General features: G+C 41.2%; 2 protein-coding genes across 2 annotated transcripts in view; both read left to right on the forward strand.

Moving 5' to 3' along the window:
• LOC145982226 (uncharacterized) overlaps positions 1-7,557 on the forward strand; it is a 119,690-nt gene extending 112,133 nt beyond the window's left edge. Inside the window, exons 16-17 of the mRNA XM_083115796.1 lie at positions 6,009-6,618; positions 7,484-7,557. Coding sequence (XP_082971922.1) covers positions 6,009-6,618; positions 7,484-7,557 — 684 coding nt within the window. The remainder of the gene's footprint in view (positions 1-6,008; positions 6,619-7,483) is intronic.
• A 3,934-nt stretch (positions 7,558-11,491) lies between these two features.
• Positions 11,492-15,951, forward strand: part of LOC145982236 (uncharacterized) — a 70,545-nt gene continuing 66,085 nt past the window's right edge. Inside the window, exon 1 of the mRNA XM_083115808.1 lies at positions 11,492-11,665. Coding sequence (XP_082971934.1) covers positions 11,555-11,665 — 111 coding nt within the window. The 5' untranslated portion in view covers positions 11,492-11,554. The remainder of the gene's footprint in view (positions 11,666-15,951) is intronic.

Raw genomic sequence — 15,951 nt, forward strand, 5'->3', positions numbered from 1 at the left:
TGCCTTGCAAGTGCATTCTACATCATACACCCCAGGGTTATCAAGAGGGGGGAAGTATTTTCACTTGTCTTTGTTGAATTTTGTGGATATTTTGGCATTTGATTTTGAGCTACTTCAATGTTAATCAGGGCCATACGGGTCTTTCTGCTTCCTTGTTACATTTGATATCTTCTTCCTAATTAACTTAAGGAGACAAATAAGCTTTCCTATCAGTGAATAATGAAGAAATTCCTCTGGATATCAGCTACAGCAGCTAATATCTAGCTCTCATAAGCTCACAAACATCTAGAACTAACCTAGTTCATATCCAGAGACAATCTTTACAATCGTAATGAAATTGATCAACTCATCAGATAGGATTTCATCACATACCAGTACAGTAAAAAATAAACCAAACTTTGCCCACCACGGCGTTGTAGCTGCAATAACTGGCCTGCGGCTCCGCAGTGTGTCAGCTGGTGTGGTGTGACGTGTGTAGCAGACAGTTCGTTTGTGCATCTCTCAAGGTAAACACGTTACAGCAAAGGCTATCTGGTGCTGATACCGCAATTCGTTGGAGTCGTAAGATGATGCTTCAAAAGTAGCAAGTGAACATCAAATTTTGTGTTAAACTGAGTAAGACATTTACGGAAACCGTTACTCTGCTATGCCAAGCGTACGGGGAGGATGCAATGTCGCGGACACAAGTTCACAAGTGGCACAAGCGATTTACAAGTGGTCACATGTACACCGAAGATAATCCACATACAGGAAGACCCAGATCGGCAAGAATGGAAGAAATGATTGCCAGAGTTCAGGAAGAGGTCCATCGAAACCACAGTCAGTCGATAGATGACTTGGCAAATGTGTCAGGACTCTCTCATGGATCGGTTCATGCTATCCTCACAAATGATTTGCAGATGCAACAGGAGAAGCACACACTAGTCAGTGGAGAAATGATTTGACAGGGTGGACCAGAATCCAGATATTTTGAACAGATTAATTAGAGGTGATGAGACATGGTGTTTCCACAATCCAAAAGGCAGTCGACGACATGGAAATCATCCTCCTCACCCCGACAAAAAATATTTCTTGCAGATAGAACCAAGGGAAAGGTTATGCTGGAAGTTTATTTGATATCCAGAGATTGGTGCATTTCAAATTCTTTCCTGAAGGTGGAACAGTCAATCAGGATATGTATGTTGCTATTCTTTGTCAACTTCGAGATGCAGTATGACAGAAAGGGCCTCATTTGTGGCAAAGCAAGAACTGGCTGCTCCACCACGACAATGCACCTGCACACCAGTTGCTCAAGGTGCACGAATACATTCCTATCCTTCCACAGCCTCCATATTCCCCGGATGTGGTCCCTGCTGATTAGTACCTCTTTCCAAAGATGAAACAGTTGTGGAGATTCGCTTCAGCTGATGAAGTCAATACGTATGCGGCATGCCAGTGGCGTAACTAACATGCTCTGCACCTTCTCCCCCCCCTCACAACTTTAAGTTCTGCACCCCCACTCGTTTAAAAAAAAATGAATTTATTTTCTAAAATATTAATTCACGCCTACATTTACATTAGGTATATACACCAGTGGCGTAGCATGAGCATTTCGGATAGGAACGCCAAGTTAGAAGGAAGGGTAGGCCTTTTTTTTTTGTTTTGCTTAAGAGTTTACTTATGGAATTAGCCGACATATGTATTGTCTATTTAAAATCATAATCTCATTGTGTTTATTACATTAAGTCAGCCGGGTTCCGATAAAACATGATCCATGCTTGTTTTATGTAGAAAATAAGATGCCTCAATGTGCAATAAATGCTTGGAGCACTGGTGTTTTATACCATTTTTAATTAGATTGCTCAAGTCAGAAACACCGCACACCATTCGGAGTATTTTGCTCCACACGTAACACATGTGTAGCAAAACAGTATTTTATAATCAAGGAAACCTTTTGGCATGACGCAAGTAATTAAAAAACCTACCTCAATCACAAGCACCTTTAGAACAACAGTAGACTTCATTGTTGTGGATGATACAACTATTGAATTATTTGGTTTATTTTACTTCGCTTTCTATCACTTCTGGCTAATCGCAAATATGAATATGAGTGATGATATTGATGAAGTTGATGAAGAGAGACTCACAAAGAACAAACATGCGTAGGCTCGGGATTCGAACCGGAAACCTCTCGCGCTGTGCAAAACACACTGACACGAATGGGGGTGGATGATCCAACAATCGTACACTCTACTGACGTAACTGTGCCTATTAGTAGTAATGCAGAGTTTCAGACCACTGTTTATTGTATCTTGAGAATGCTGATAAACATTTTAAAATAATTTTGTCAAGAGATCATACAATGTTAAGAGTTTTGAAACGAATACTAAACATTTCCACTGGCACAATATTAGGCAGTTAGATACTAACAAAAAAATATTTTTTTAAATAAATAGTTTTGTGGGTTAGGTGGTAGAGCAGCCACAGGCTGAACTTCTACCACGAGGACTTTATCAACTTGTTTGACAAAAACTTTTTTGCACTTCACTGTTCTTGCGATAAATTACACGATGCAGTGGTCATTAAAGAAAGATACATCAGTCAATATTGCTTATTGTAGCATCACACAGCATGAGCAGAGGCACGCGCGCTAAAAGCCGGGTAGGAATTCTACTTCTGTCGTCTGCATTGGAAGTACAGCGCCTTGAATCGGAAGGCAGGAAAGGTCACATGGCCCCTAGAACCAATCAGGTCTCCGTACGCCCGCGTATGGCGAGAGCATTTCGCCCGTGCTGTAGAGATCCAAGCCACAAGCTTTCCCTCCTTCTCTCTGCCTAGAGGCAGGCATGGTCCTGAACGCCAAACCTAGCCGGCGTCCGGCAAGCAAAGACATTAGAGAAATGCTACAAGGAGAGCTGTTAGTGGAGCGTTGTAGATGGATTGCGAAAAATAGCTTTTATAATGCCATTATGCTCAAACATGTATATAATTAGTCACGTTTTACTTTATATTTACAGCATTTACGCATTTTTAAAATTTTAAATCAGGGAACGCCGGGCGTATGGGCGTATTAGGATGCTACGCTACTTCTATACACACATGAAAATACATACATGTAATTTGAATCAATGTAAAAACTAATACAAAAGTTTAAGACAACAGACAAATTGTAAAAAAATTATATATTATATTTATGTATGAAGATACACTGTTACTGCAAAAGCTACGATATTGTAAAATGTCCAATTAGATTTTTCATGGAAACATTTCTTGTATGCTAGTTTGGTCAAGTCGAGTTTTCTAGCCTGATCGCTTTCGATTGTTAACAGCGCCTGTTCACTCGATCTCACTCTTGTCATTGTGCTTCTCAAGTAATTTTGCATCAATTTTAGCTTGGAAAACGACCTCGCAGCTGATGAAGACGTCACAGGTCAAATACAGGATATAAGCATTGATACGTCAGGAATGCTATTAGCCAGAATTTTGTTTTCTATCAAGAGGAATTCTGCAACTTCGCTGATGTTGATGCTGATGTTCGACATGTTTCTTCTTTTGATTTCAGTTGACACTACATTCCGAAAGCAAGGAGAGGCTGGATTGGAAGAGGTTTAACGGTGTCAGCTTTCTGTCGCCTCTATGTTAGAAATGCAATGAAGCCTGACGACAGGCCGAGGCCAGAAGCCAGAATCATGAGTCTATCCAGAAGTATAGACAAAACAAAGGATTGCAAAGGCTCCCTCCCCTCCTCTGTTTAGGAAAGGCCTCGCCATAGACGTTCGGAGCAGTGGCTGTGAAAGACCGTGTTTTGTGCTTTCCGATTGTGTGCCCCCTGAGCTGTGTTGAACTTGTGTTGGGTAATTTTTTTGTGATATGTGCTTCTGATTTTTTTCGTTTGCACTTGCATCTTGTGTAGCTACTGTGAATCCATTTGTTCCCTGTTGACTCAGCTCTTTGTGGAAATATGTCCGGAAGGAAACGATTATGTGTTAGGGAGATCGATGAGCTTTTATATGATACGGACAATGAATGTGAGAGCATGGGATCAGATGTTGATCAAGATGATGACTTTGATGATGATGTTGATGTGGGGGGGATATCTGATTCTTCTTCGGATAAAAATGACTCTAATCTTCCAACAGCATCATCATCGACGTCATCATGTTCGTCAACCTTGGGCCCGCGCACCTCTCATGTTCAGGGTCCAACTCCTTTACCTTTTACTGGCCGGCCCGGACCCAAGACCTCAGATTTGACTCCTGATTCTTCACCTTCACAAGTTTCATTATCTTTCGAAAGGTCCATTCTTTGAAAAAAAGCAAAAGTTCGGGTTTTCTCCCCAAAGTAGCTGGAGAAGAGGGGGCAAACTCCACATTGTATGTTTTTTCATTGAAATTCGGGGAATGCAGACCCCGCCCGTAACCCCCCGGGGTTGGGGCATCCAAATTTTACATGGTTGCATGCACTGATGTTCTACCTGCAAAACAAAAGTTATCCGAAGTAGATTGGTACCATAGTGTCCAAGTTATAACAATTTTATGAATAATATGCAAATTCGCTGTTTTGAGGGAAAAAAACAGAGTTTTACGTTTTGCCTTATTATTCAAATTGTATTGCACCCACGAACATGAATCAAGTTTCATTCTGTTGCGAAAGGTCCATTCTTTGAAAAAAAAGAAAAGGAAAAGTTCCGGTTTTTCCCCAAAGTAGCTGGAGAAGCGGGGGCAAACTCCACATTTTATGTTTTTTTCATTGAAATTCGGGGGATGTAGCCCCCGCCCGTAACCCCCCCGCGGTTCGTGCATCCAAATTTTACATGGTTGCATGCATCAATGTATTACCTGCAAAACAAAAGTTATCCGAAGTAGATTGGTCCCATAGTGCCAGAGTTATTACGATTTTTCTCCATTACGTATACGAATTCAAATTTCGCGCTCAAAGCCTCAGCGACACTGGGCTTACTTTCGTCAGACCGCGCGGCGTACTAAGGGTTAAAATGGTGAAGCTTTCTTTGATTTGTTTCATATTCTGAAATCTATAGTTTACCTGATTTACTAGAATATCTACCTTTCAGTGACGTAATATATTCAGCTAATGAAGGTTTTCTTCTGATCTGGTAATCCACTTTCTACTTTTCTAGTGATTAACATTTTCTGTTTGCAGTTGTAGGAGCATAAAAATATAATATCTTCGGTTGAAAATTTATTTTTTGCTGAAAGGAAAACTTTTGTGAACTATCGGTCTTTCATTCTTACTGCGCCCCTGAAGCTCGTGCGCCCCCCTTCCCCCCCTGCACCGCGGGGCTGGCGGGGGTGTTATTTACGCCACTGCGACACACGCTCTGAAGGAGGTGACTAAAGATGGCCTCCAGTGCTGTTTTGACAAGTGGTATGAATGCTGGCAGAAGTGCATCGCTGTCCAAGCTTATTACTTTGAGGGTGGTGTTCTGTAAAAGGGTGTATTGTATGTGTAATAAATATTACTGTAAAAATTCAGTTTATTTTTGACTGTACTGGTACTATGCTGATAGTTCTAACTAACTCTATCTCTCTCTCTAGGCTTCTTAAACCCAAAGGTTTCTGGCTGTATCAACACAAGCCTTGCACCTGTCCTTATTCTGGGCAAGATCAATCCAATCCTTTTCCATCCTTAACTATTTCCTTTAGGTCCATCTCAACATTATCTCTCCATCTTCGTCTTGGCCTTCGTGAAGGTCTTTTACCATCAGGTTTCCCAACAAGAATCCTATAAACTCTTCTTTCCTCTCCCATTCGTGCCACATTGCCTGCCCACCTAAATCTTCTTGATTTAATTATTCCTATAATGTGTGGACATGAATACAAATTATGCAGTTCTAAATTATGTAACCTTCTCTACTCACCTGTCTCCTGATCCCTTTTATGCTGATAGTTCTAGGATCAGAAATTCACATTTCATATCAAGTGATATCGAAGTTTATTCTACATATATAGTGGGTGCTAAGCAACATTCTTCTCCACTAAAACTTCTGACCTCTGTTTTTTTTTTTTTAGGATTCTATCATTCTCTTGTTCCTTAATGGGTGCAGATCAAAATTAGCAGAAATAGGAGGAAGAATAAATAATATCGTGCAAGAAATTTACTCTGTTACTCCACGTCCTGCACAGAGGAGCTTTCTTCAGACATACGAGTACAAAGGGGAATGTTTGGAAGGGTGTACGGAAGATAACCTTAGCGTGGAGTTTGCTTTGAACATCGTGAAAACACTGCACGAAGAGATCAGAACAGAAGCATCAGGGAACTTTGTGGTCAGAGGTCTTGAGGATTTCCAAAGGGACACCTGTCAACCTTTGGAGGTGATTGAGTCTGAACGTATCGAAGATGAGAATGCTATTTTCGACTGGCTGGATAAGCTAGAAACTCAACGCTCCATCTTGCTGGAAAGGATTGCAGCCTTGTACATGCATCTAGGTGGAATGACTCATGAAGACTTGGAGCTCCCCTGCCGTGCAATCATAGAGCATCTATTTGTTGAAGAAATGTCTGCACTGAGAAAGTGGACCGAGATCTCCAACAAGAAACCAGAGCATGCTGTTCGTTTGATGAAGCTGCTTACACACAGGATGAACTGGTTCCAGGAGACATACATTAAGTTAACAAATGGTGAGTCGAAAAAACTCTTAAACCAACATGCATGAAATGAAGCCTGAGCTACGAATTTCAGACATTTGTCTGTCACATAAATGCTTCCATTTTTGATATATTTAGAATTTTCTGGTGGAATATATTCACCATGTTCTGTATTTTTTAGATAATGGGCAACATTTCACAATTTTTTTTTTACCCATACTAAAAGTAGGCATTTGTAAATTGTGATAAATATTGGACAGGTGAATCTAGTCGTGCACTTTGGCCGTGTGGTCTAAGGCATGGTTTGGACTCTGGTTCGAGTCTCCTAGGGGAAGTGTTATTCTCCTGAGATTTTTCCCTGTGTATGAGACCAGTGGATCCTCCGTGGCCGTGCGGTCTAAGGTGCTGTGCTTTGGATTCCGACTGTGGGACTGCATGGGTTCGAGTCCACCTGGGTTCAGTTTCTAGGTTCTCGGTGTATGTATAGGACCGGTGGCAACCCACCATTGTGAGGAAATTGGGGAGCGCAGCCTGGTCATGGAAACCTACAACAACGACTGGGTGTTCGTCGTGCTGTCCTTACGTTGGATAATCGCCCACCTCTGCTGAGGCATGTGAGAGAGAGGCTGGCAGTCGGTAGGTTTGCCTTAACTCTCATGCGCTGTTGTGCCACGGGTTTAGGTTAATCTCCAAGGTAAAGTTTCCCATGCATATTGCACAGTGCGTTAGGACACATGTAGGGGATGAGGGATAAAGCCCCACATATTATCGATCTAGGCAATTCTTGACGTGATGTGATCAGCAGCATGCTTGTGCCACCTTTACCAACCCCCAAGGATTGCCCCCAGGTATCCTCATTTATTTTATACTGGATAAACCCCAGAGCTATTTCATGCAGAAACAAGGCTGGAAAAATCAGACGTAAGACCATCCATCCAGGGAATTGAACCCAGGTCTCCTGCAAGGCAGTGAGATTCCTACCACTGTTATTGACCAATACATGTTAATTAGTTTTCATAATTGGGAAAAGAGAGACGCGGTAGTATATAAATACGGAGAAATTAGTACTCACTTTTATCTGCGAAGCGGTTTTTCTTTTTCGATTAATTTCAGTGGCCACTACCACCATCCTCGTTGGAACTTGCTGTACTGTTGCTTGGCGTGCATCTTTTGTTTGTAGTTCTCTGGCTGCCGCTAGGTGCGCTGTTGTTAACTGTGCGTCTGGGTCTGTGTCGTCTGCTATTTCCGGGCGATAACTGTTGTAGTAGGTGCACTTGCCCGCTATCGATGTTTAGCTCATGCGGGAAGTGCATTATGGCATGCGTTTCCTTGATTTTGGTGTCTACGAGCGTGTGGGCAGTGTGTTTGACTTGAACCTTTTGAATTTTATAGCTATTGTATTTGATATGTTTAGCATTTTCGAAAAAGAAAAAAACAGCTTCACGGATAAAAGTGAGTACTAGTTTCTCCGTATTTATTTAATTAGTTTATTGGTAAAATTGCTGATTATTTTACCTTGTTATTTCTGTAAGTCTAGTTTGCAAGTAAGTACCTGCCACATTTAATTATTTTTATGAATATGAGCCCTTAATTTATGTAGGGGATTGGTTTTATAGAAGGTGGTTGGTAAGTCTTGATAAATGATGTAGGGGTAGCCATCTGTAAGTCAACTTCATTTTCCTAAGTAGAAAGGTGGGGATGCAGCATGTCAAAGTGGGCAGAATATCACACGAGACATAATGAAACATGCCTTTCGTTTTAATTCTTCACAGGAAAACAAGGAGCTGGTAAATTAGATAAAGGTATGAATCTCTATTAATTGTTAAATCACCAAAGATTTGCTTTGGGAGTTTTTTTTTCTGCCTGAGAGTCACATGGGAAATGGCTCATCGTCCTCTGAAACCATAGTTTTAGTCTATCCTGCACCTAAGGTATGTGAAATTCCTAATCATGAACATTGCTGCATCACAAATACAATTGCATTTGAGCACACTGTATACTTGAAGAGATGCAAGGGGTCTTCATGAGCAGAGGTTAAATTTTTGTTTCTCAAAATTTTCAGTAATTTCCATAGTCATTATTATAAATTTCGTACTTGTGAACTAAAGTGGACAGTCATTTTTTTTCCCTTCTCGCTTCCATTCGCGTGTGCACGGTGTAAGGGATGACCTTCCACGTAGTACACCCAATTGTCAACCTCACTTCCATGTAGTACATCCTGGACTACTTTTTGCAGACTAACGAGGCTCTGGCGACTGGCCCTATGGCTATTATAATTCTGTGTGTTGTCTGTTTTTTGTCCTTATATGTGCCAAGTGCCCTTTTACAGCCTCAGCTTTAAACCTAAGTTGGAATATTTTAAGATTTTAGTTATGCAACATTACAGAATTATCTCATCTCTGTTTTCACTCTATGCAGTTTTTCCCTTCATGATGATAGAAATACATGACACAGAGTAACGATGATGATTGCATGTTGAAGAACGCTATACATTTTGGCAATGCAGGGGCAGGATTACATGCTAAACAGATGATTGTGTCGTGTCGCCTTTCAGTTGAAAATTTGACTACAGAGTCAAGGGTTAATTTCTTATTGAACAGCTGTACATGTTAATTTGGGTTACCTGCAGTGTTTACTACAACCAACACAAATGCCTCCTCTAGTCTTTAGCACAGGGATTCCCAACCTTTTTATGTTTACAGCACCCTTGAAAATGGGATTAAAAACTTGAGGTGCCCTTGTTAAATTTTTTTTAGCCTTAAGTTTTTTTTAGAATTTTTGAATCTTAAGTGGAAGTGGAATATGTTATCAGGAGCAAGTTTTATTTGTCATATAAAGACCTACTCCAGTACTAATGTTATTCATTTATTGAAACATAAGGAACAAAGACCAGAATTTTACACATTACGAACCTAATACAGTAATCATGACATATGAGTCATAGTATAGGCAGCTGCGCCATGCAGTAGAGTTGGGAGAAACTAAAAATAGACTAGGCTCACGCTCGCAAGTCACAGTTCTTGTTGCCGATTGATGATTTTTTTTTTCCAGTGGTATGGCCGCGGTGGCTCAGTCGGTAACGCGTCTGACTACCATGCTAAAGGTCCCGGGTTCGATCCCCGGCCGGTTCAAATCCGGGAACTTTTCTAACGTAGGAAGCGGTCCCGGCGCCCACCCAGCGTCGAATAAAATGGGTACCTGGGGGAAACCCTGGGGGGTAAAGGCGGTCAGGAGCGTGATGCTGATCACATCACCCCCACTCACGACCGGATCAAGAAAGTGTGGGGCGTTACCCCCACACCCCCTATATGCCTTCATGGTGTGGTGCTAAGCACAGGGGAGCACTTTACCTTTTTTTTTTTTTTATGTCAGATAATATGGAATGTCTGATAAGCGAAGGTTGGATAAACGAGACTTTACTGTAAATAAATATTTAAATTCAAAATGGTAAAACCCTGTCAAATTACATAACAAAATCCAGTGACATATGTAAAGCATCAATATGGAACAAATAATGTTATTACATTCCATAGTTACGAAGAACAATACTTATTCCATCAACATGGCAGCTCAATAGTACCTTGAAATGTTCAGTTAATGTGAGGACTTTCTTTTTCCTGTTCACATGATAATGCAGTTGCTTCTCCTATGTTTAGATGTGAACATCAGTGTCATTCAAGTTTATTTGTAGAAAATAATTCAATCATGTTTCGTCTCCATTCTCAAAGTTCAAAAATATGTAAAATAAAACAGATGATGCTTGAACCGATTGTTTTTTATGTTACCAGTTAAAAATAACACTTATGGATGAGAATTAAAAATCTTGCAGAATAAGATAATTTGGTCCAAATAATAGATTCCAGATACATAAATACATTAAGTGAATAAATTTTGAGAACTTAAGTACTCAAAGCTATTCTTCCGAATTTCAAAAAGTTAAATATGACAGTAAACAAGTTTGTCATAATACGAGGGTAAGTCAATATATAAGTCGCAAAATGGAATAGAAAGAAAAGTTGAAATAGTTACCTGATGAAATGTGGTTCATTTTTCAATGTAATCTTCATGAACATTTAGGCACTTTGTCCCAGCGTTTCACGAGTCCCTCAAAGCCAGCAGCGGGGAAGGTTTGTGGTTGGTTGTTGTAGCCAGCTGGTAACCTCCCGATGGATTTCCTTCATATCCTTGAATCGGTGACCACCCAGGTGATTCTTCAGGGGGCCGAAGAGATGAAAGTCGGATGGTGCCAAATTCAGACTGTAGGCTGGATGTTCCTGGCTCCGTATGTGAGCCACTGTGGTTTTGGCATTGTGTGGACGAGCATTGTCATCCAACAGAAGAGCTTCATATCTTAAAGCACCTGGACGTTTCCTGTGAAGGGCTGACTGTAACTTTGTCAGGGTTCTGCAATACGTGGCTGCAGTGACAGTGTGACCCTGGGGCAGAAATTCCAAGAGTGGGATGCCTGCACCCACAGAAATCGAATTACGTCCCATTGCTCACCACGCGTACACTCGGCGAATACACCTAGCATCTTACTCATTTGGCACTCGAATGATTCACCGCTGCACGAGACCGTGACTAGAGATACTACTATACGATACATGGTAGTGCTGCCATCTACGCAGACACTTGTGGAAAGGATCAGTGCAACGACTGATATTCATAAAACAATTTCACATTGGAACAATTCGAAGATATTTCATTTTGCGACTTATATATTGACTTGCCCTCATATAACAGTGGATTGCATTGAAACCGATAACGCACTAATTGTTTGTGTGATTTTTGTACGTATGAGTTAAAAGAAACAAAAATTCCAATATCTTCGATGTTTTCTGTTTTTGATGCACGGGTGATTTTTTTATATATTTGAAAATTTTAAATTTTTGTCTTTTCAGAAACTCTGGATGGAACAGTTGTAGTAAAAAATCTAGTGAACACTGAAGAATCATTTCCTGTATGCCTCATGCAAAGAGTTGCTGAAATTAGGCTAAGAATGCTGGCTGCGACAATTGATTTGAAGGCTATTTTTTCAGTCTACCTCTCGCAGTTGGGTACAATACATCCCATCACTGATGTAAGTGTTAGTAATTGAAAGTAAACATTTTAGGTAGTTTAACCCTTTTTGGTCCAATAAGAGGGTGATGGTCATAGCCTGTCATTCACTATAAAATTATATTGTGAGTCTTTATACATTTTCCAAGCCATGCCAATGTCGTAAAATTTGCTAGAAGGCTGTTCTGCAACTTCTCCCTCCTTTTCCAATCCTTTCATTCAACCTCAGTGACCACACCAGTCAAACTTTGCCCCCCCTCACTTCACTCCCCAATTGAGTTAATGAAATATTGTATTTCATTTATAAGAGTATGACGATTTTCACCTTATCTAAGTGGTGTATTCTGCTTGATATCACTTTTCCTGCTTATAATACCAACATGACTATAACAAAAAATCATATATATATATATACACACACCCTGTCCAAGCTAACTGTAGAGCAGGGCCGCGCATATCGCAGAGGAGGTGGACAAAAATCGAGTGGTGAAAGTGCAGTGTTGCCAACTGTACGGTCCTGACCATACATGTACGGATGTACGATTCAAACCTCAGTCCGTATGCTAAATGCACGGTTTGTCAAAATTTGCTCTTTCAGTTTTATCCCCAATATTTCCCTAAAAATTTCTTAAACCAATTGTACGAACCTGGACACAAAAATACGGTCAGTTTGCCATGTGCATTCGGTATTATCCTTTTCAAAAGTTTGCAATGCTGCAAATCGGGAGGAAATTGGGAAACCTCCCGTCACCCATTACACAAACCCATTTCTCTCACTGTTCATTGGTGGAGCCGTCTCGCGTCACTACTCCCGCAGAGACTTGTTCTCGTTCGCCTGGTCTACAGTTAGCTGGTACGGATAATATGTGTGTGTGACTTTCGTTCAAGATTCCCGTGCCAAACTCGGTGTAGGTAATTTGTCATTTATGTTCAGTAATTGTCGCGATTAACCTAGCATTTTGCTAGTTGGGGGATACCATATATGGAGATGAGACTTAGGAATTTCGTTCACTTTCTGACAATATGGGAATATGAGATGCTCTGTGACTGGTGCCAGAGTTCTTCCCTTCTGATTGCCCTTTTGCTGTTCTTTATGGACGTCTCATTGTACGTATCAAACACAACATCGATTCTTGGACTTCTATTTCCTTCCTGCAAAGCCATGAACAAGGCAGATACACCAAAGTTTGGCTCTTCTTCTTTTGCTCTCTGAATAAGAACCATACCACTGAATTTCCAGATATTTCCTCAGGAGGGATAACATTTTTCTCCAAATAAGTCTCTAAAGCAAATTTATTTGTCTTTCATAAGAAACCTTTTGTAGTTGCTAAATCCTATGATGAAGGTTCTAAGAGAAGGTCCATTTGAAGATTCTGATTGTCTTTTCACAATAATTCGACCAAATAGTGCCTTGTCTGATAAATTGACTTCCCATTGCTGTCCACTGTCCTCCTCCGTAGCCGAGTGGGTTAAGGCGTTCACTCCTTTTAAGATCATTCGCTACGAGACGGCGTAGGTTCGAATCCGGCTCTGGTCGGAATTTATTCGGCCTACGTATAGGGCCAGTGGCAACCCACCATCGTGAGGAAATTGGGGAGCTCCGAGTGAGTGAGCGTAATCAGGTCCCGGAAACCTACTATAACGGCTGGGGATACGTCGGGCTGACCCCCCGACTATTCCAATACTGGTTGCAGATCTCCACGCTTAGAGGTGATGAAGCAAAGCGTGGGAGGGAGACCGGCAGTCGGTAGATAAGCCAAGCCCCTTCAGGGCTGTTGCGCAAAGGATTATTATTATTGCTGTCCACTGCCCTCTTCTTGGATATATTAGACATGGTTTATTATTCATTTTCACTGGAGCATGAAACTTCTTAATGGGTGGATTATTCACAACTCTCAATTTTAAAGTTCGCTGCGCAAAGCAATTGAGGGATCAAGAGAGGAACAGATAGAACTAGACGAAAACCATATACAACCGACGTTTATGCAACTGAAAGAACATTCAGAGAGGAGATACAGTAGAGTGTGGATTAGTTCAGGTAACAGAAAGACCATACAGTCGCTTGACCCAATGCTCACGTGATGTGCGTCACGATAGAGCAACGTGTGCAGCAATAGAACAGCTCAGAAACGGACATGGTCATAGCAGTAACTCGCCCCTAGTATGGTGTGTGATCTCGAACGGCCAACACAGCTGCACATTTGTGCGGCATGGACTCGATGAGGTGATCAATAAGAGCTTGGGGGATACCTCGAGACTCTTCACTTAGGGTAATCTTCAGCTCTAGAAGGGTTGAGGGATGTGTCAGCCTACCTGCAATGCTTTTAAGAAGTGCATCCCAGACATTCTCAATGAGATTTAAGTCTAGTGAGCATACTGGTCATTCCATACTCTCAATTCCCTTGTCCTCTGGCATGTTGTGCACTAACAGAACTCTGTGAGGACGAGCATTATCGTCGATGGAAAGGGAATGATCACCAATTGCATCTGCGCACGGCATGGAAACAGGTCTGAGGATCTCGTTCATATAACTAGGGACCGTCAAACTGCCATTTTGGATAATGTACAGGTCCGTACGTTCCACAATTTTGATTCAGTCCATACCATCAGTCCAGCACCTTCATTTTGGAATGTTTCTTACACAAAAGCAGGGTTTCTGCATGTTCCACATTCCCTTCAAATTAGGCATATTTATTGCCAGGCTGGAAACTGAACCCCTACTCATTGGAGAGCAGCGCTCAACTCCATTCGGTGTGGCCTCAATTGCGATGTTCCTCAGCCACATTTCTACTATGGGCTGAAAACTTCACGGTGTTGTGCATCCATCTTCACGAAGGCGATTGCAGATAAAATGACACATGCACCCTGTTGCTGTGAGAAGAGCATGTTGTAGTTCCCTTGCAATCTGTCGTTTTTTCAACGGGTTGTTAACAAGAGGTTCCCGTCGTCTTTTGCTGTTGTTGCTTACAAATGGCCTTGACCTTGCCTTCGTTACACATTTCCTGTCATTTGGAACTGAATCTACAGGCAGGAAATGACACTTTGAGACACTCCAAAAGGGCTCTCACTGCGTCTGTCTAGCTTCCAGCTTTCCTGTGTCTCCACGCCATCGACTCTGGCATTGTAATCACTTGCTCACGTTCCTCCATGAACTTTTACACTGTCTTCGGATGGCTAGTGTGATTCTCACAGCTGCACACTTCAGTTGTCAAGTCAGGTATATCGACATTAATGATGAGCAAATAGCCAGTGGAAACCTGTAATGGTGTTAAATCCCATCCAACTTCTTAATTAAATTATTAAGATATATTTTAATTGTTGTAATTGTTATTATCATAATCATCATCATCATCATCATCATCATCGTCATCATCATCATCATTATTATTAATTTATATCAAAATTACTGTAATTGTTATTTCTAATAGTAAATCACAATATTAAAAATTATCAATAATTTTCCATTTACATCAAGGTATCTTGGGAATGGAGTGATAACACACAGAAAGCAAAGAGTTATGCTGTCACATATTTTCCATCTTTCCTTACCAAAAAATCATATGAGAACCCATCCCCCCCCCCCCGAGTGGTACCGAAAACTTGCCTGGCTCAAGGCCTGTTAGCAGTAGCAACCAATCCTACCTTTGTAGAATCTTCTTCAAGGCACTGTTTTCCTCTAAGTGGAATTTTGGTCTTTGTAGAGATTCCAAAGAGAAGTAAGTTGCATGGGAAAGATCAGGAGTGTGTGGAGGGTGTCCAAGAAGCTCCTACTTCAAATTTGTCACAGCTTTTCATACTTCACGATGCCAATGAGAGGTTACCTATTGACTATTTCACATGAGAAACAATTGGAACATCTTCATGGTGAACATCATTTGGGTTGACTTGCTGTAATGGCTTTAATCCACCATCAAACCTTTTTATATCGTGACGAATAGTGGCCACATCCTTGCAAAAAGGTCATGTCTCTCCCGTGATAATTTTACCAATAAAGCATAGAACTTTCTCCGGACTCAACCCTCCTACTTTGTTCATTGAATTGAATGCATCTGATTTGACAACTATCGTCACAGAGTTGGCGAAGGTTCCAATTAAGCACATATTGAAATGGCATTATCTTTTTCATTTCTTTTGTCCTGACCATGGCCGTGCTGTCTAAGGCATCAAGCTTTTAGCTCAGTCTTTGGAACACATGCTGGTTTGATTCTCCTGGGGGGAAACATAACAACTTTTCTCCTGAGAGTACATCCAGTGTATGGGAGTGGTGGTCACCTACCATCGTCAGGAAATTGGGGAGCTACAAACGAG

Source organism: Lepisma saccharinum, assembly GCF_977018435.1.
Source record: "Lepisma saccharinum chromosome 15 unlocalized genomic scaffold, izLepSacc3.1 SUPER_15_unloc_1, whole genome shotgun sequence".
Classification (NCBI taxonomy): Eukaryota; Metazoa; Arthropoda; class Insecta; order Zygentoma; family Lepismatidae; genus Lepisma; species Lepisma saccharinum.